Source organism: Pelecanus crispus, chromosome 2 (genome assembly GCF_030463565.1).
Source record: "Pelecanus crispus isolate bPelCri1 chromosome 2, bPelCri1.pri, whole genome shotgun sequence".
In the NCBI taxonomy this organism is placed as follows: domain Eukaryota; kingdom Metazoa; phylum Chordata; class Aves; order Pelecaniformes; family Pelecanidae; genus Pelecanus; species Pelecanus crispus.
The window spans coordinates 169933524-169953078 of record NC_134644.1 but is presented as its reverse complement, the minus strand read 5'-3'; the positions used below and the strand labels follow the sequence as shown (position 1 = coordinate 169953078).

Sequence of the window (19555 nt, the reverse complement as noted above, 5' to 3'; positions counted from 1 at the left end):
CACACAGAAATTAGGAAATGCCCATGCTGAGTTAATCCAGTCCCCCTTGGAGTATGCTTTATGGCCCTCTAGACTCTTGGTTACGCTCCTCTGTATGATATTTTTTCCCACTTGATTCCTGTCTCATTCTGTCTCCTGGACAGGTATCTGTCACTTAGGAAACAGCTATTTATTATTTTTCCCCTCCTAATTATTCAGTATGGACTTTATGTCTTGAACAATCAAACTTATTGCCAATTGCAGCGATATTAATCATTCATGGGCCCTGGTAGTTCCAGCACCAAGTACTTCACGGCAGTAATACAGTTCAGCTAAGGCAAACAAATTGATGGGTTTGAATGGTCTGCTAATCTTTCCCACCACCCTATTTCATCTCCTGTAAAGCTGACAGATTGCTTTGGCTAGCATTCATGCTAACCATCTCTCTGCGTCTGATCAGTTTTTTAGGGATTGGGGTAGAAGTTGCTCTTGAGACGTGATATTGCAAAAGAAGAGATGTCTCAGGCCCTGCAGCTTCACCAGCACTTAGAGCAGATGTTGGAGAGCTGTTGCTAGCAGGGTGCATGAATGTCCCCATCCAACGTACTGTGGAGCTGCTGACTGTCTCCTCCTTGATTTCAGCAGACTTCGGATCAGTTGTAGCTGAACAAAGTACCTCAGGAACAACTCTGGTGCTAGCAGAGAATTTTCTGCTCTATTATTCACATGGGTTTTGAAATAATGCCCACTGAAATCAATGGCCCTCTTTTCATTAACTACAGTTGGCTTTGGATCAGGCCTGGGAAGATGCATATCTTCCAGAAATGCCATCGGATGATTTCTTTAAAAAGCATCGAACAAAGATATACGACTGCATGGGCAGATTGGGGGGGGAAGCAAGTCCCATCTCTCTTTTATATGGTTGGCTTCCTGCTCATATCAGCAATAATTTAGATAATTAAATTGCTTAGTTCAGTAGTTGGAAGAGGCATGATCAACAAGCTGACTCTACTAAGATGTCAGATGTATTAGTGTTCTGGGGTTTTTTTTTGTTTTTCTTTTTTTTTTTTTTTTGTGTGAAAAGCTGTATAATTGGACCCTGTCTTCTTCACCCCAGGCTAACCTCTTCTTCAGAGGAGCATACCAAAGACATTTAAAATCACATTATGAATAACAGCATAGTTAGAACATTTATATGTCATATGGTGAAGTTCAGTGGCAGCAGACAAATGGATGAAATTAAGCACAATAATAGTATCAGGCCCCCTTGAATGTAACAGTAAGATGAACAGTTCAGTGGTATAACTTAGTAAAATGTAAGTAAAAGCTCAAATATGTTAATGAGAAGACTAAAGTCCATAACTGGACATACTTTTTAAGAAAAGCCTTGAATCACTGATCTTTGTACTGTCCCTGTAGGGTCTTTGAACTTTTGCTTGCATGAGGTAGAAGCAGTTTTAGTAAATCACAGTCCTGAAATGCTCATCTTACTATTGAGTCCAGTTTTGTTTTGTTTTATTAATATTTGTGACTGAATCACTCCTCTGAAGGGTGAAAGAGATCACAGAAAGCGTTCTGATTTTTTCCATCTCTAACTCAGGTGGTTTTTGCTGTTGGTGACACCTCTCAAACCAGGACTGAAGAACAGTCTCTGGAGAGGCCGAGATAGGGAATATCCAGTGCTTGTGCTTAAATGGCTTGTCCTAGAAATGCTGTGAAGTTTACTTCTCCACCACTTTCTTTGTATCTGCCCCTTCTTTCCCCTTTATTTTTTCAAGATGCCATTTCTAAACAAACAGGTTTTTTTCTTTTCTTTCATACAAGGTTTTCCTCCTTGTCCCCTGAATTACAATGATGCAACAGCATTATGGGAGAAGCAATGTTAGAACAAAGTCACTATATGTCCCTTCAGGATCAGGCTCTGGAGGACAAAGACAGAGAGGGTAGGATAGAAAACACCATTGTCTTATTCACAGTGGACAGGGGTTTCATTTTCTAAATAAACTGATGTCAGGATATTTTTTTACTTTGGTTCAATCAGGAATAAACCCCATGATAAAATGCAGCCCAGCTATGCGGTTCCGTTCTGGATATGTATGTGAATCTTTGGAAAGCGAGAGCCCTAGCTCTGTTCCCAGCCTCAAGGGATAAAGCTTGAGGAGACAAAGCAGTGTCCCTTAAAATGCAGGAGTGCAAGGAAAGCTCAACAATGAGCAAAATATTAAAATCTGTTTGAGATGAGAAGACCCAGTTCTCCTTCAGCTCTTTTTTTTAATGCTGCTTTTTATGAGCGTGCGTTTCCCAAAGAGTGTTTACTTACTGTTCAAAAGTAGAGAGGCCTTACCATGGATGCTCACTGATGTAAAACTCTATACCACCCCCCCGAAAAAGCCATACTGAAGCTGAAGGTTATATAGAGCTTGTGTCTATCTTCTGCATATTGTTTGTTCAGCTGTGAGGCAGTATGAATAGCTTAGTACTATGCCTGTATTTTAAGTGTAGAGAGCTCACTTTAACATTTACCAGCACGCTTTTCAGCCTGGATGCCATTCCCACATTGTGTTTGCATGTAGCCAGAATTATTCACCTCTTTTTTTTTCCCATTTAACTATTAAAAACAGGGCCTCAGACACAGAGTCCACAGTTTGGTAATAAACTTGGACGTGATAGCATTTGTCAGTTCTTTTTGCAATATTAATTAATACATCTAAATGTGTCACATGGGAATCCCAAAGTGATGTTTGTGAGATAGAAAGAAAAAAGGAGGTATTTTTAAAGGGTGTACATTGACTTAGGCCATTTTGAGGAAACTTATTCCCACGTGATAGGCTGAAATAAAAATAATATCAATAAAAAAAATCCATGTTGGCCATTTAGAAATAGTGTAACCTAAACAGAATTTGTTATTCTTGCATCACTCTGAAACCTAAAGTTTCTTCTAGAAGTGGAAATAAATGTTGATCAGCTGCTGTAATCTCAAACTGGGCTCAGTCTCACAGTGACAGACTGAGGTGGGAAAGAAATCAGTGTGGAAAACACATCACTAGAAATGCTTTATCTCCAACCTTCTTCTAATACCCCTGAAGACTTCCTTGCCATGATATGAGTCCTGTTGATATGAATGGGGCATTTTTCTCTCACTGATATATCCATACATAAAGTAGTTGCAAGTTAAGAGACTTGGTTCAATTCTTCATGCTATAAAAATGGATAAAATGATGTATTTTGGCCTGAATGCAAGAATAATATTGAACCACAAATGTGTATTAAAGCCACCACAGGTTACGATTTTAGATTTTAAGCAGATGTTCTGATTTGATTTGGGTTTTTTTCCCCCACTATTTTTAGCCTAAATGGCTGTTCTGAGACACCTTTCAGCATTCATAATGCAGCAATGAGCTCTTGAAGTGTTTTGGCAAAGAGTGGAGAGTAACGATGCCGTAGAGACGCAGCTCTCAGACCTGGCCATGTAGGTAGCCCTTCTGCGGGGGCAGAAGTCACACATGTACCGAGTGAGCCACGTCCACCAAGCTCTCTGCTCACGCCGCGTCTGCTAAATGTTGAGCCAGCGTTGGTCCATCCCGCCGCCGTTCTGCTGACTGACACCAGCTGGTGCTCTGCTCCTTTTATCCTGGCCTCATGTGGGTTAGCAGCTGGCAAAGACTGTTTTTAATAATGTATTTATAAAACTTCACAGCCGTGCAAGCCCAGACACAGAGAAAGAACGTTTTGAGCTCTCAGCACGGGAGGTGCAGAATGCCGCATGGCAGATCTCGTTTCCCATCTCTCGCTGCCGCCACTAACCTGCTCTCCCATCACCAGAGTCAGAAAACAATGTTTCCTAAAAAATACATGGGAGGAAAAACCTTGAGCTGAAGGCCCGCATAGCTATTTTAAGTAATGCTTGTCCTGATCCCTCTGCAGGCGGCTGCCTGATTGGTATTTCAGTAATGTACTTATTTAAAAGGAAATTCTAACCACTGTAGGGCACGGTGTTATTTTCGTGCCCTTTTTATCCTGCAAACTTTTCCAGCTCACTCAAACCTGAGCACCTCACTGTCTCATAGGGACACCGTCTGGCTGAGGTGTAAACTACAGCACCTGCTTGTGCCCTTTGGATTTAGGAATGGTACTTGGATAAGCATGCCTTATTTTCTTTTTTTTTTTTTTAAATTCTTTCTTACATTTAAGTCACACTACAGGCAGATACCTCCAAATTTTATTTGCAGGGTGCAGAGTTTATCAGATGTATTGCTTTTCTTCTTGTCTGCATATGATATGGACTTTTGAAAATATAGGACCTTGTATTCTGTCCTGGGAATAAAGATTTACAGCTACGTCTGAACAACTACATAAGATTTTCCCCTTTTTTATTTCATAAACCACAATGATGTGCACTTTATTTCTGAGACACATGGTAGAGCTAGGCCCAACAGCTGACTGATCAAGACTGGTTCTGAACAAATGCTGACACCACCATTCTTTTTGTCTGTGATTCCCACAGAACCCTATTGCTTTGAAAAGAAATATCCTAGAATGCATAATCGACGCTGCAGCAATGATCTACAACATACAGTGTCCGCTGCATGCCTCTTTTACCCGGCTATCAACAGCAAAAAGCTGATGTGCATGTTAAAAAACAGAGGAAGCAGAAATTACCAAAGAAAATGAACAAAGAAATCTGTGCATTAAAGAGGAAAAGATGGATTCAGGAGCTGGGAGAAAGTTTTCCAAAATGATTCCTTAGGCATAAGAGCTACAGAGTGGAAACTGTTTTCTCCTGTGTGTGTATACACAGTAGAGAGACCTGCAATGATTTTATGATCTAATAAAAAATAATAAAACAACAGCAGTAAGTAAATAATAATTTTTGGTTTTAAAAAGGAGTTGATCTAGTGTTAGACAACATAGCTAAACTTTTAACAGCCCAGCCACTTCGCCTGGCTTGTTACAATACCAGCTGACTTCAGTGGCTTCAGTCAAGGTAAACTCAAACCAATGACCTTAAACTGAAGATCATGCACCTGAGCTTTTGCACTCCTTTAAACTAAACAGGTGAAAGATGTTTTTTTGCAGCTGCTGAGTTTACTCCTATAGAGAAGGACTGATAGCAACGAATATGTATATGAAGACAGCCACGTATTTTTAGCATTTGTCATTTCTGAGGCTCAGGAACTGAAAGCAGCAGCGGGTGAAGTAGCACGCAGTTGTGTGTGGTTTGCAGTGGTTTGTATCTCTGCTCTGCGTTGTGTATCTCCTAATGATGAATGTGTGGGAGGGCCAGGTCAGGAATGGTTTCCACTCCAGTGCGTTGATTGTGTAGTTGGCAGTGGGCTCAATTAAAGTATAATAATCTGGTAATCTGTCTCCTTTTTCCATTCAGGCTGCTGCACACTGAATAGAGCCAGTGAAAGGCTATAGCTTTTGAAAAGTAGGTGAACTCCTGCCTCTTTGTCTGAGCAGTTTGTGTCTAGTCAAGTAAAATGACAGGCAGAAGAGACAACTTCCCAAAATGTTGCTCCCATGACTTACATCATTACTTCTGTTTGTGTTTCTATGAGATAACACTTGCTCTTTATTTTAGGCTACGGATTGGATTTCTAGAAAGCTTCTCACCACGGCGAAAAGACAAGCTGAAGTGAGACAGGAGATATGTCCGTTACGGGAAGATGCCGCGTGCCCCATCTCCTGGTTCTTCTCACATTCGTGCTCAGCAGGGGGAGAATTGAGGCACAAAGAGCAGGTATGTGCCGTTCGGCTTGCTGCCTCGTGCTAAATAGCTGCTGGGCTTTTTAGGTGGCTGAGAAGCTATCGTTGCTAGGAGGAAAACAATGTAAAACCCAAGCAAGACATTTACTGCTGAAAAGACATAAAATGGACCTTAGGGATGAAGACAGCTCAGGGATCAAGGTTATGATTTGCCTAGGGTCTCCGGTTCTGCTGCGGGCTCGGAAAGGTTAGCTCAGCTACCCGGAGCAAGGGCAGCAGTGTGCAGTTTGCTCTGGATACGCTTCATCTATCCCACACTGGCACGGAGATCACTTCTTCAATTGCCTTCAGTGGGTTTCAGATTAGATCTGGTGAATCTTCTGTCTGTCTGGGACTTCCCTAGTGAGCTAAACAGGGCCGGGGCACTGTTCATCCCCTCTCTTGGTTCATGCTGCTAGCATGGTCCCTGGCATGGCTTTTGGCCTGCGCTGATGAGCACTCTCTCCCAAATGCCACTGAATGCATTAGAGGATGCTACAGCTGAGGGACTGTTCCTATAGGCAGTCTCGACACGGACATGTTGTTTTTTGGGGGGCAGTAGGAAGAGTTGAGTTATCTAGCTGTGAATGATGCTATACCTCAGGGCGAGAAAAAAGTTGTAGAACCAAGCAGTTTTATTTGTATAAAAGCCCAAAGGTACTTTGAGATGGAGGCTTTCTGTCTCTTTTTCTAGGAAAGATGCTATTCTGTAGCCTTGGGTAATTTATAAGAAATAAAAAGATTTTTTAGACCTTCTCTCAGTTGAAAGAATATCTGCTTTACAGCTTTGTTATGTGATCTATACAAGGCTTTTTGGGTAAAGTTTAACAGAAGTAAGTACTTAGTAACAAAATAAAGCAAAATCTCATCTTTTTTCTGCCTGTGGATCAGTCATAGGAAGGATATAGTGGTACCATTGATATGTTCATTCTGTGATTACTTTAAATACTTTTGGGCTTATGGCTTGTTTGTGAACTATTTTTAATGGCAATATTGTAAAACGGTTGACTCAGTGTCTGAGTGGATGAATACAACTCCTGGAATTATGCTTCCAGGGAGTATTCCTGTAATTGCAAAACTGAAAGTTCACTTTCTATGAATTATCTCCCATATTCCCTTAACGTGAACTGTTTCTGCCAGTAAACAATATTATTATAGCATTCTTGGAAAACAATCAATTTTGTCTGGCAGTGGACATTACGGTGTTAAAAATGCAGATTAATATTTACTAAAAGCTTTTCTGCAGCATTTAATCTCACTGCCATCAGGTCTGTAAGCAAAGAATCACTGACTCTAGGAAAATGTTCCTGAAAGACCATCTTTTTCTTCCCTGCATATTGCCTGAACAGGCATCACTTTTTAAACCTTAACCCTCCCCTTGTTTTAAGGCTCATTGCCCTTGAACACCAACAGGATTCATTCTGTCTGTTCTGTTTTTTAATTGCAGTCATCTCACCTGCTGAGAGTCATTAAAATAAGCAACAGGAAGGTCTGTACCTTGTGGATTTTGTACTTAAACTTTTATATTCTCTGGTTAGTCTCACTTAATTAATACTCTTTTAGACAGAACAGATTAATATAATAATGAATTGGAGGGGGCAGAGTGGAGATTTCTTGCTTACCTTTTACTGTTATATATTATATCCTTTATATTCTGCAAAAATCAAGCAGAACTACACTTGGCAGTCTAGCTGATCTACACAGATGTAATGTAACTTACATGTGATAATACAAAATGATATATTCAGTCATCTCCACACTTTGATTACCTTTGAGAGAGTTACTGTGTGTTTCCAGCCAGACCTTTCTTGCTCTGTGGTTAGAGATAAGTGTTCCCTCACTCACAAAATGCTGTCATAGAACATGATCTGATGTGGACAGGTTGTTTCCAACACAATCACCTGTGGATGGGTTTTTCGCAATGTCATCCCAATCCCATGTCCATAGGTTATTCCCATAGACACCGAAGGAACAGCAGCACCTGGGTCAGGTCTCTGGGATGTCCCCTGCTATGGGAATTAACAACAGATGATGCTCATTTTTCATCGTCACTCTCAACACACTGGGTGTATATTCAACCACTCTCATGGCCATCATGCAATACCATGAGCATTGCCCTACAGCATAATGCCTACCTATAATGCTTTTACTTTTATCTGAAAGAAAGTCCTCTTCATGTGGCTGAGCCACCCACACTCTCCTTTCCATTGCAGTGGGCTGTTCTGGGATTCCTGTCCTCTTCAGGGCAAGTGCACAGCCCCAGGATGATCAAAAGCATCATAGCTAATTTAGGAACCATAAGGTCAAATTTGGGTGTGGGAGAAGACTTTGTGACCTTCCTGTAGGCTCAAATGCTGGAACTCAGTGAGGAAATACGGCAACAGCATCATTTCCCCCCACCGTTGGGTAGCATGATTCATATTTCTGTTCACTGAGCTGGCTGTCAAGCAAATGCTTGACTGGATGAACTGTGTATGATACCTCCATACTCTTTGGTCTGTTCCAGGGGAAACATCCTAGTTCTCAGCTAACATCCACATTGGGTGTATCTACATCAGTGCTTTAGCTCTGGTCAGGAGTGCAGCAAGAACAGACTACTTTTTAAGGGATGGGGAGCCAGGAGCTGGGGGTCCCCCTGGGCTGGCAGAGCAGGGTCTCACCTGACAGCCACAGCCTGTCCTACCACCCCCAGCCAGGCAGCAGGGAAGGCTGGGGGATGGCAGCCAGTTGTACTTTGTGAAACAATGTGAGACAAGAACTACTGGAGAAACAATGTTTGGTGGTTGTGACCATAGATAAATTGACTTTGTAGAGCAGCTTTCAATCTTGAAAGTCATAATTTTTTAGGAACTATGGTCTGTGATAGTGAATTAAACAAACGTGTATGTATATACATTTTCTGCAGGTGGGGCATTAAGTTGATAAATCTTTGGCATCTGTGGCACATTTATGAATATACTGCCTCTTGGCTTGCATATATTCAGAAAGAACTAGAAAACATCTCCTGGGAGATCTACTTTCTTGGCAAGCAGCTGACAAATATATAACCAGTCTGGCTTCATAGGGCAAGCAAACTGCAATTAAAATACATTTGCCTTTTGGATTACACAGGCCTCAGATTACAAATATCATGGCTGGAGCCAAAAGGGTGGTTGTGGGGATAAGTGAACTTTTCCCTTACAAAGCAACTGCCCTTTGTTGTCAAGGAAGCCACCCAGTATTCAGTGAGTCATCCTTTAGTCAATACTCAATGGCAGAGAGCCTCAAAATGAAAATAATCATGTTATAAACTTGCTTCACCAAGATATCATGCTGAGCAAAAGAACTGCTTCTAGCTAAGCATAAATAAATCATAATGTTAATGCAAGAGGGAACATGAAAGCTTCACTACTCACGGTCAGTATTGGCAGAGGCAAGGTCAGGGCAGGTCTCTTGATCTGCCAAGGTCATTTTAGAGCATTGCCTGAGCAAAGGCACTGCAATGAAGTTTGAGAAAAATAGCTTCATATGCATGCAGATGATACAGGTGAAAGATTGAGCAGAGGCAGTAAGTAGTGCAGGAAGAAAAAGGGTTTGCATTTCAAAGCAAAGTGTGTGCTGATCTACTGTAGATGTCCTGAAACAGATGAGATGAATCACAAGGAAGAAAGGCTGAGAATCTGCACTTTCTCTACAGGATAGGGAGAACGTTTGCTGCCTCCTCCAAACTGCTCACTAGACAGCTATGCCTAGGGAATATTTAGTATGTCTGATGCTCATCTTTCAGCTTCCCTTAGCGATATTTTCTGCCACTCTTCTAGGTTGCAAGAATGTTCACTATGACCTTGTCTTCATCTTGGATGCCTCCTCCAGCGTTGGAAAAGAAGATTTTGAGAAAGTTCGGCAGTGGGTGTCTAATTTGGTGGAAACTTTTGAGATTGGCCCAGACAAAACCCGTGTAGGTGTGGTGCGATACAGTGATCGTCCAACCACAGAGTTTGACCTGGGAAAGTACAAAACCCGTGAGGAAATCAAAGAGGCTGCACGAAAAATTAAGTATTATGGGGGTAACACGAACACTGGAGATGCTCTCAGGTACATCAACACCTACAGTTTTTCCAAAGAAGCTGGTGGGAGACTTAGTGATCGAACAGTTAAAAAAGTGGCTATCCTTCTGACTGATGGAAGGAGCCAGGATTATGTCTTGGATCCAGCCACTGCAGCCCATCAGGCTGGGATTAGGATCTTTGCTGTGGGAGTTGGCGAAGCCTTAAAAGAGGAACTCGATGAGATTGCTTCAGAACCCAAGTCTGCTCATGTGTTTCATGTCTCCGATTACAATGCCATCGATAAAATTCGGGGGAAGCTGAGAAGACGTCTCTGTGAAAGTAAGTAGAGCTCCCAGTTCTTCTCCACAATTAGAATAGGTTCAGTTAGCATATAGGTATGAAAAGCTGTGATTGTTTTCTTTCATGTTTCTAATTCTATGCTGATAATTTGTTATTTTAGTGTCTTCCACTCTGTTCCACTCTGTAAGAAGTTGTTTTACTACCTGGACCGTGATGAAGTGATCACGTCTGGGTTCTTCTGCCAAAGTCAGCATTAACTATAGGTCAGCTTCCAGTGGTCAACTAGAGACCAAAAAGTGAACTCCCTTTTGCTTCTGATATAGTTCAGTTATTTTATAATGTTTTGGACTACTGAATATAAAGGCTGACATCTTATTTATACCTAGAATTTGGTTTATTTCCCCTTATTTTCTGGCATTAGAGTGTGTAAAGAGTGCTATGGATGCTGCAAAAGGATTCTTGTGCTTTTCTGCTTTTCAGCATCCCAACTGTACAGACAACTGGTCTTCACTAGTGTTCTGGCTATCAACCACATAAACCTTGGTGATGTTTTGAATGACTTTTAATGGAGAGCAGGGTGTGAAATTCACACCAGATAAATGAACTTTGAATTTCCAGAACCCTGGTGAAGAGGACTGTAATGGCATTATGGCTGGTATCTCCCAGCTCTTTAATGGGAACAGCAATCACATATCCCTTTCTCCTTTCACCACTGATAAATCACTCTCTCATTCTTGGTGACTACATAAAAGTTACCTGGTTTTGCTGCTTTTTGCAGTGTGTGTTGTGGTTACTGTGAGTTCTTTGGGTCAAAATCATGAGACACTGCTCTGGTTCCTAGGTCTGAACTTGAAAGACAACAGATGACTCCCTGTGTGATGTTGTAACACATTGCAGCGTTACAATGAGCAGGTCTGCAGGCCAGGGACTTGTGTTACTGTCAGGTAGAATAGAACAGAATTAGAACAGAACAGAACAGAATTAGAACAGAACAGAACAGAACAGAACAGAACAGAATAGAATAGAATAGAATAGAATAGAATAGAATAGAATAGAATAGAAAAGAAATGGAATGTTTCAGTTGGAAGGGACCTACAGTGATCATCTAGTCCAACTGCCTGACCGCTTCAGGGCTGACCAAAAGTTAAAAGCATGTTATTAAGGGCATTGTCCAAATGCCTCTTAACACTGACATGAGGTATTGGTCACCTCTCTAGGGAGCCTGTTCCAGTGTTTGACCACTCTAATGGTAAAGAAATGCTTCCTAATGTCCAGTCTGAACTTCCCCTGGTGCAGCTTTAAACCATTCCCACGCATCCTGTCACTGGCTACCAAGGGGAAGACATCAGGTGACAATAAGTTGCCTGAAAACAGCCAGGGCTTGTAGGTGGTGTTGTGAGGCTCCTTTATTGCTCTCTGTGACCTCCATTTGCAAGAAAAAAGTGCTAACATAATGTTCTGGGTTTACGTATGTTTCTTAAAGAGTGACTAGCACAAGCAGGCATAAATCAGTTGACACTGCCCAACAATATCTAGGTGTGACTGCTTTTTTTTCAGCCTGAATAAAAGCAGGGATGGGTAGTGTAATCCCAATACAGGTGAAAGTCATGGTGGGTATTGACTGTAAACCATGCAGACTGAAGGAGCTGGGTCTTTTTGCCCTAAAATCTTATATAATCATACACACGACTTGGGTAGAATAAAGGGTAAACCCTTCTGGTGGACACACTCAATCAACTCAAACAACTTCCTACTGCAGCTGCTGAACTCCCAAAATGTGATTTTCCTTTGAAATTCTATTATGTTCTATTTCTAAAACAAGTGTTTCCACTTTGTACCTCAGTCTGTGTTTGCCACCTTCTCAAAAAAATCATTTACCCATCTGTCAGAGTATAATGTGATTTGTCTGTGGCTTTCTGAGCCCATGCTATGTCCACACGTGTGTGCATACCGCTCCTCGTTAGGTCACAAAGGATTACTGGGAGCATCCTGGGAGTGTGATAGCAGTCACTCTCCAAGGTGTTTGCTTACACCTGCACTATTGGGTTTGGTGGGGAGAAATAAAGCCTCTACAAGAGTAAATGAAAGGAAAGGGTTTGGTTTTATTAGATACAGGGAACTTTTAAGGAGCAAACAGGCTGCTAAATTGATTGGATTGATTGTTAGAACAAAGGCAATCAGACTACCATCAACGAAGGGTAAGGAAGGGAGCAGAGAGGAAGGAATTAGCTCAACAAACATCAAGTAGGTAATGTGCACATAGTGAGGCAGAATAATGAGGTGTAAGGAAGTTAACAGTGGCAAGGGGAATTGAGTATCCAGGTACATGGGACACAGTGAATGCAGGTGGATTTGAAGGAGTTGATGCAGGATAGAAAGAGACATTATCAACTAAGGCAGCAAACACAGGTGCAATGGACTGATTTCCACAGCAACAGCAGTTATAGAAGATGGGTCTGCCATAGGTATTCCTGGGACCGGTTCTTTAGATCCAAGGACTCCGCTGAGATGCTGTAACATCCTTAGATCCTTCACTCCAGCCTTGATGGTAGTGGGAGCCTTGCTTCTTCCTAGTGTCTGGCCTCAATCCCTCGCACTGCAGTTGGAGCCAAGTTTTGCCCAGTTTTCACTGGGTATCAAAAAGAATTTATTCTCTTCCTCTGTACATCAGTCTTTTCTGCTTTGAAGGATGTTACATATCTTTCCTCAGTCTTTTCTTCTTAGATTTAAAGCAGGGAAACTGCTCTTTGGCAGTCTTGTCATATTTATTTATTTAATTTCTTGGTTTGCATGCAAAATGTTATTAATGGGCATGATGTTTAGATCAGATCTAAGCAAACAAGAAATTCTTGCTGTCACTGAAGCTGACTGTTAAAATACAGAATGAGACAGTGAGCACCATTAGCAGAAGTATTAATGTAGAGGTCAGGTAACTCTCTTGTTATCTGAATATGTGATGATGGAACTGTTTTGGGAGGTGGGAAAGGGCTGGCAGAGAACAGGACCAAGTGTTTTCCTAGTGTGTGTGCCACTTTTAAATTTCATGTTAACACAATAGGAACAGGAAAGGAGTTCACTGTAAGGGCTACGGCTTACACATATTTAGAAGGTAGAACTTTCAATAGCTGTTGTAGTTTACTTTCTGTAATTTTAATATGACAGCACTGCATAAAACAAGAACATACAAACCACCGAGTGGGTGGTGGATGTGATGAGGGCACACACCAAACTGCTGTTTAGTTCAGGCACATTCTAAGACAAAAGCATATATTGCCACAGCCAAGGTAGTGTTTTAATAGACATATTCCTTTGTGAGCTCCTGGGAGACACAGGAATCAAAGAGCGGAAATGGTAGAAAGTTTTTTTGTTGTACTGATCAATGATGAGTCTTCCAGTCTTTGTACTGCTCTAGTACCAAAATGTGAAGAGTTGTGCAGTGTTGCAAATACGGAATTTCATGTCGGAAGCTGTTCAGAATCACTTGTCTCTGGTCTCACTAATCTGTCCTAGACTCAGCCATTCCATCTTGCTATATTTGACTGAATTTATTGCTAAGAACATGTCATTAAGTGCTTTAATAGCATTTTAGCTCTCATTTGATCTTTTGGAAATAAGCATAGCAGAATCGAAAAATAACATGTCTGCTCAGTGGGACATTGTGGCAGTGGAAGATATTTTTGCCAAACATCTCCATTACATTCTGGACTATAGTTAGCAGGCAAAAAGGGGTGATGCTTTCACAGGAAAGCGGGAGAGATGCATTCTGCTAAAAATTCCAGAGATGCCACATGTTTCCTAAATAGGATTTCTGCTTATATGTTGTAGAGATAACAACAGGCAGCTATGAAATATTTAAAAATATACTAACATGTGCTTCTGGTAGGTAAATAGTAGGTTTATGTTTGTCGAAGAGAGCCAATTTCTTCAATTTCAGATTTAATTTAAAGCTGGATTTGATGAGTTAGTGCGTGTACAAAGTTGTCAAGCTGGCTTGGATCTGGTAGCACTGGGGTTTAACACTGTCATCTGACATTTAAGCCTCAATGCGGGGAGATGTTGCAATGGTGACCTAAAACACCCAGACCGGCTCAGAGGTAATTGTTTCTTAAAAACACTAACTGCAGTGCTTTGGGTGCTGTAATATTTGCGTTTATTCTGTCATTAAGCCAGGCAGGTGATAAGGTACAGTTTACAAAGCTGAATAAAAACATTTTCCAAAAACATTCTTACTCTTTACTGGCTCCATAAAGCAGAAGCCTGTGACTTGGCACCCTCGGAGTACATGGCGTGTATGTGCAATTACTAAGCCTCTGCTCTACTGCAAAAGTCAGATTTCACAGCTTGAAAATAAATTTGGCTCTAGAGGTACAGTCTCTTCTAAGATTTGCGTTTTTTTTTCTACAGCTAGTAATAGGAGAAACACAAGCAGATGTTCCCTAAGGAAGTACTACAGGAGTATTGTGCTTGGCATTGGTCTATCTCCAGTAGTAACTTTCATGTATAATGTAGTCCTTTGTACAAACAGTTTTTAGTTGTCTCTGAGCTTGATGAGCTCCTTGCCATGACGAGTTCCTCTGCAAATGTGTGGGAGACCAAAGGACTATGTTATATGAATCTCAAGTGCTTTGCAAACACAAGGAGATGAACCTGAAATGTTTCAATGATGGGTTGGTACCAATGGTTTGTCATTGATTTCAGCCGATGTAGTGGGGCCTGTGATAAAATATCAAAAGCAGTCACATGGTCAGATGATTCATAACATTCATAACTCAGTCACTGAGGTGAGCAGCTCCGGGGCTGGCACGATCGGCAGTGGAGCGCGCCAGTGTGGTGTACGTGGGGGTTTCCTGAAGCAGGGGAACCTCAGGGAGCCTCAGGAGCCTCCAGGAGCCTGCAGCTCATGCGACAGCGGCTGACGAGACCTGGGTGGGGCCAGGAGCGGCCAAGCCCCCCGCACGTATAAAAGAAGACCTTAGGGAGCGCTAGTGACCAGGAGCGTGTGAACAGGGAGGGCAAACAGGGCATGGCATGTCAGCAAGGGCGTGGCGTGGCACTTTGCGTGGCATTTCTCGCAGAAGGGTGCCCGGCAAGGGTGCTGCCACTCTGACAGCTCGGCCAGGGAGCAATGGTACCCACCCGGCAGAAGGCCATGGCCTCTCTAAGCTCTGCACCCCCACGACTGACGCAGCTTCCCAGACAGAGCTCCGGAGGGAACACGCTGCCGCCCAGGTGCCGGGCTGCAGGCTGTGCCCTGCTCTGATGCCAGTGCCGGGCGGCAGCAGCGAGCACACCTGTGGGAGGCTGCCCAGGTAGGGGAACTCCTCCTCTTGGTGACAGAGCTCCGGGGGACGTGAGAGGTTGGAGAGTATCAGGGAGTCTGAGAGAGAGACAGCCTGCTGGAACCACACCCTGCCTTCCCTGGGACAGACCTGTCAGGCAGACAGGACACACGATACGGAGGGTTCCCTCTCCTCTCCCCACCCAGCAGAACACAGTGACTCAAGGGATGGGGCAATGGTGACAAGTTCCTGCCAGTGCAGCAGGCGCATCTTCTCCACGACTCCCCTACCTCCCCAGGTGCCCTTGTACAATAACTACGAGGCTCTGCAAGTGGAACCGAACAATGATGAGAATGATGGTCCATCTGGGTTGGAGGTGTCACCAGGGTTAAGTCAGCCCATGCCCTGCATCAAAACCACATCCATAAAGAAAGGAAATACAGGTCATTGTCATAGGAGACTCGTCTGCTCAGAACAGAAGGCCCAATATGCCGACCGGACCCACTCTTAGGAAAGTCTGCTGCGTCCCTGGGGCCTGAGTTAAAGACGTGCCAAGAAAACTTCCTACGCTGGTATGGCCCTCAGATTGCTCTCTGTTATTGATTTTTTTAATGTAGGCACCAATGAAGTTGCAGTAAGAATTCTGAGGGCAATAAAGAGAGACTCCAGGGCTTTGGGATGACTGGTTAAGGAATCAGGAGCACAAGAAGTGTTCTCCTCTATCCTTCCAGTTGCAGGGAATGATGAAGGAAGACACAGGAAGAGCCAGCAAGCCAATACCTGTCTCTGTGACTGGTGTCAGCTGCAGAATTTTGGGTTTTTTTTGGGTCAGTTTACACAACACCAGGCCTGCTGGCAACAGACGGGGTACACCTGTCTCACAGTGGGAAAGGATCTTAGCACAGGAGTTAGTAGGGCTCGTTGAAAGACCTTTAAACTAGATTTGAAGGGGGGACGGGATAAAACCAGGCTAGCTACAGATAAACCTGGGGGTGTCACTCCAATGTTTGAGGGATGGTGTGCTAGTGAGGTCCTTCAGTCCGCTGTCTCAGTAGAGGTAGGGGGTGGAGATCCATGAAGCAGCAAAGATGCAAGGGTTACTGATGTATTAGAAACCACAGAAGTGCCTGAGAATTGTCACACAGGAATTAGGGCTTCTCCCCTCAAAAAAGTGGGAGGATCAATAGCCCAACCGAAGTGCATCTACGTCAATGCACGCAGCATGAGCTACAAACAGGAGGAGCTGGCAGCCATTGTATGGCTGGAAAACTATGACAAAGTTGCAATCATGGAAACATGGAGGGATGACTTGCACAGCTGGAGTGCTGCAATGGATGGCTACAAGCTCTTTAGAAGGGATAGGCAAGGAAGGAGAGGTGGTGGGGTAGCCCTGTACATTAGGGAGTGTTTTGATTGCCTAGAGCTTAATGATGGTGACAATAGAGTTCAGTGTTCATGGGTAAGAATCAGGGGGAAGGACAACAAGGCAGATATCATGGTGGGAGTCTGTTATAGACCACCCAACCAGGATGAAGAGGCAGACAAAATATTCTCTAAGCTAGCCCTTGTTCTCATGGGGGACTTCAACTTTCCAGATGTCTGCTGGAAATACAATACAATGGAGAGGAAACAGTCTAGGAGGTTCCTGGGGTGCATGTGAGATAACTTCCTGACACAGTTGGTGAGTGAGCCAAATAGGGAAGGCGCCCCACCAGACCTGTTGTTTGTGAATAGAGAAGGACAAAATGATCACAAAATGATGAAGTTTTTGATTCTCAAAGAAGTAAGAAGGGGGGGTCAGCAGAACTGCTACCTTGGACTTCCGGAGGGCAGACAGAGTCCCTTGGGAGGCAGTCCTGAAGGGCAGAGGAGTCCAAGAAGGATGGACATTCTTCAAGAAGGAAATCTTAAAGGAGCAGGAGCAGGCCGTCCCCATGTGCCAGAATATGAGCTGGTGGGGGAGAAAACCAGCCTGGCTGAACAGAGAGCTTTTGGCTGGGACTCAGGAAAAAAAGGAGAGTTCATGACCTTTGGAAGACGGGGCAGGCAATTCAGGAGGACTACAAGGACGACATGAGGCTATTCAGGGAGAAAATTGAAAGGGCCAAAGCCCAACTGGAACTTAATCTGGCTATTGCCATAAAAGACAATAAAAAATGTTTCTATAAATATATTCACAACAAAAGGAGGGTTAAGGAGAATCTCCATCCTATATTGGATGCAGGGGGAAAACAGTAACAAAGGATGAGGAAAAGGCTGAGGTACTTAATGCCTTCTTTGCCTCAGTCTTTAGTAGTCAGAGCAGTTGTTCTTGGGGTACCCAGCACCCGAGCTGGAAGACAGGGACAGGGAGCAGAATGAATCATAGAATCATAGAATCATAGAATGCTTTAGGTTGGAAGGGACCTTGAGAGATCATCGAGCCCAACCCCCCTGCAGTAAGCACGGATTGAACCTGTGAACTTGGTGTTATTAGCACCATGCTCTAACCAACTGAACTAACCCGGAAGCCCCCATAATGCAAGGGGAAATGGTTAGTGACCTGCTACAGCACTTAGAGACACACAGGTCTATGGGGCTGGATGGGATCCACCCAAGGGTACTGAAGGAGCTGGTGGAAGTGCTCACTAAGCCACTTTCAGTCATCTATCAGCAGTCCTGGCTAACTGGGGCAGTCCCAGTTGACTGGAGGTTAGCAAATGTGACGCCCATCTACAAGAAGTCCGGAAGGAGGATCCAGGGAACTGCAGGCCTGTCAGTCTGACCTCGGTGCCAGGGAAGGTTATGGAGCCAGTCATCTTGAGTGCCATCATGTGGCACATACAGGACAACCATGTGATCAGGCTCAGTCAGCATGGGTTTATGGTCCTGCTTGACCAACCTGATCTCCTTCTATGACAAGGTGACCATCTTAGTGGATGAGGGAAAGGCTGTGGATGTTGTGTACCTAGACTTTAGTAAAGCCTTTGACACCATTTCCCACAGCATTCTCCTGGAGAAACTGGCTCCTCGTGGCTTGGATGGGCATACTCTTCACTGGGTAAAAATCTGGCTGGATGGCTGGACCCAAATAGTTGTGATGAATGGAGTTATTGGTGGCTGGTCACAAGTGGTGTTCCCCAGGGCTCAGTATTTGGGCCAGTTCTGTATAATATCTTTATCAACAACCTGGATGAGGGGATTGCCGTAAAATAAGTAAGTGTAAAAAATCAGGCAAGGAAGGGAAGAGACCGGCATGGCTGAGTTGAGACCTGCTGGTCAAACTAAAGACTAAGAGGGAACTGCACAGGCAGTGGAAGCAGGGACAGGTGTCCTGGGGGGAATACAGGGAAATGGCCCGGTTGTGTAGGGTGGAGGTCAGGAAGGCCAAGGCGAGGATGGAGCTGAATTTGGCAAGGGATGTAAAGAATAACAAGAAGGGCTTCTACAGGTATATCAACCAGAAAAGGAAGGTTAAAGAAAGCGTACCTCCCCTGATGAACAAGAAAGGCAAACTTGTATCAACGGACGAGGAGAAGGCTGAGGTACTCAACAACTTCTTCGCCTTGGTCTTCACCGGCAACCTCACTCCTCACCCCTCCCAAATCAATGGACCAAAAGATGGGGAGCAGGGGGGTAAAGCCCCTCCCACTGTAAGGGAAGATCAGGTTCGAGACCACCTGAAGAACCTCAATGTATACAAGTCTATGGGACCTGATGAGATACATCCCAGAGTCCTGAGGGAATTGGCTGATGTAGTTGCCAAGCCACTCTCCATGATATTTGAAAAGTCATGGCAGTCTGGTGAAGTCCCTGCTGACTGGAAAAAGGGGAATGTTGTGCCCATTTTTAAAAAGGGAAGAAAGGAGGACCCTGGGAACTATTGACCTGTCAGCCTCACCCCTGTGCCTGGGAAGATCATGGAACAGATCCTCCTAGAAGATATGCTCAAGCACATGGAGGACAGGGAGGTGATTCGAGACAGCCAGCACGGCTTCACCAAGGGCAAGTCCTGCCTGACCAACCTCGTGGCTTTCTATGAAGGAGTAACTGCATCAGTGGACAAGGGAAAAGCAATGGATGTCATCTACTTGGGTTTCTGTAAAGCGTTTGACACAGTCCCCCACAACATCCTTCTCTCTAAATTGGAGAGATATGGGCTTGATGGGTGGACTGTTCGATGGATAAGGAATTGGCTGGATGGTCGCATCCAGAGGGTCGTGGTGAATGGCTCGATGTCCA

At 43.7% G+C, this 19555-nt stretch overlaps 1 protein-coding gene across 1 annotated transcript in view; it reads left to right on the top strand.

The window, feature by feature from the left end:
- Nucleotides 1-5631: 5631 nt before the first annotated feature.
- The window catches only part of COL22A1 (collagen type XXII alpha 1 chain), a 219428-nt gene continuing 205504 nt past the window's right edge, over nucleotides 5632-19555 (top strand). Inside the window, exons 1-2 of the mRNA XM_075705826.1 lie at nucleotides 5632-5722; nucleotides 9528-10094. Coding sequence (XP_075561941.1) covers nucleotides 5632-5722; nucleotides 9528-10094 — 658 coding nt within the window. The remainder of the gene's footprint in view (nucleotides 5723-9527; nucleotides 10095-19555) is intronic.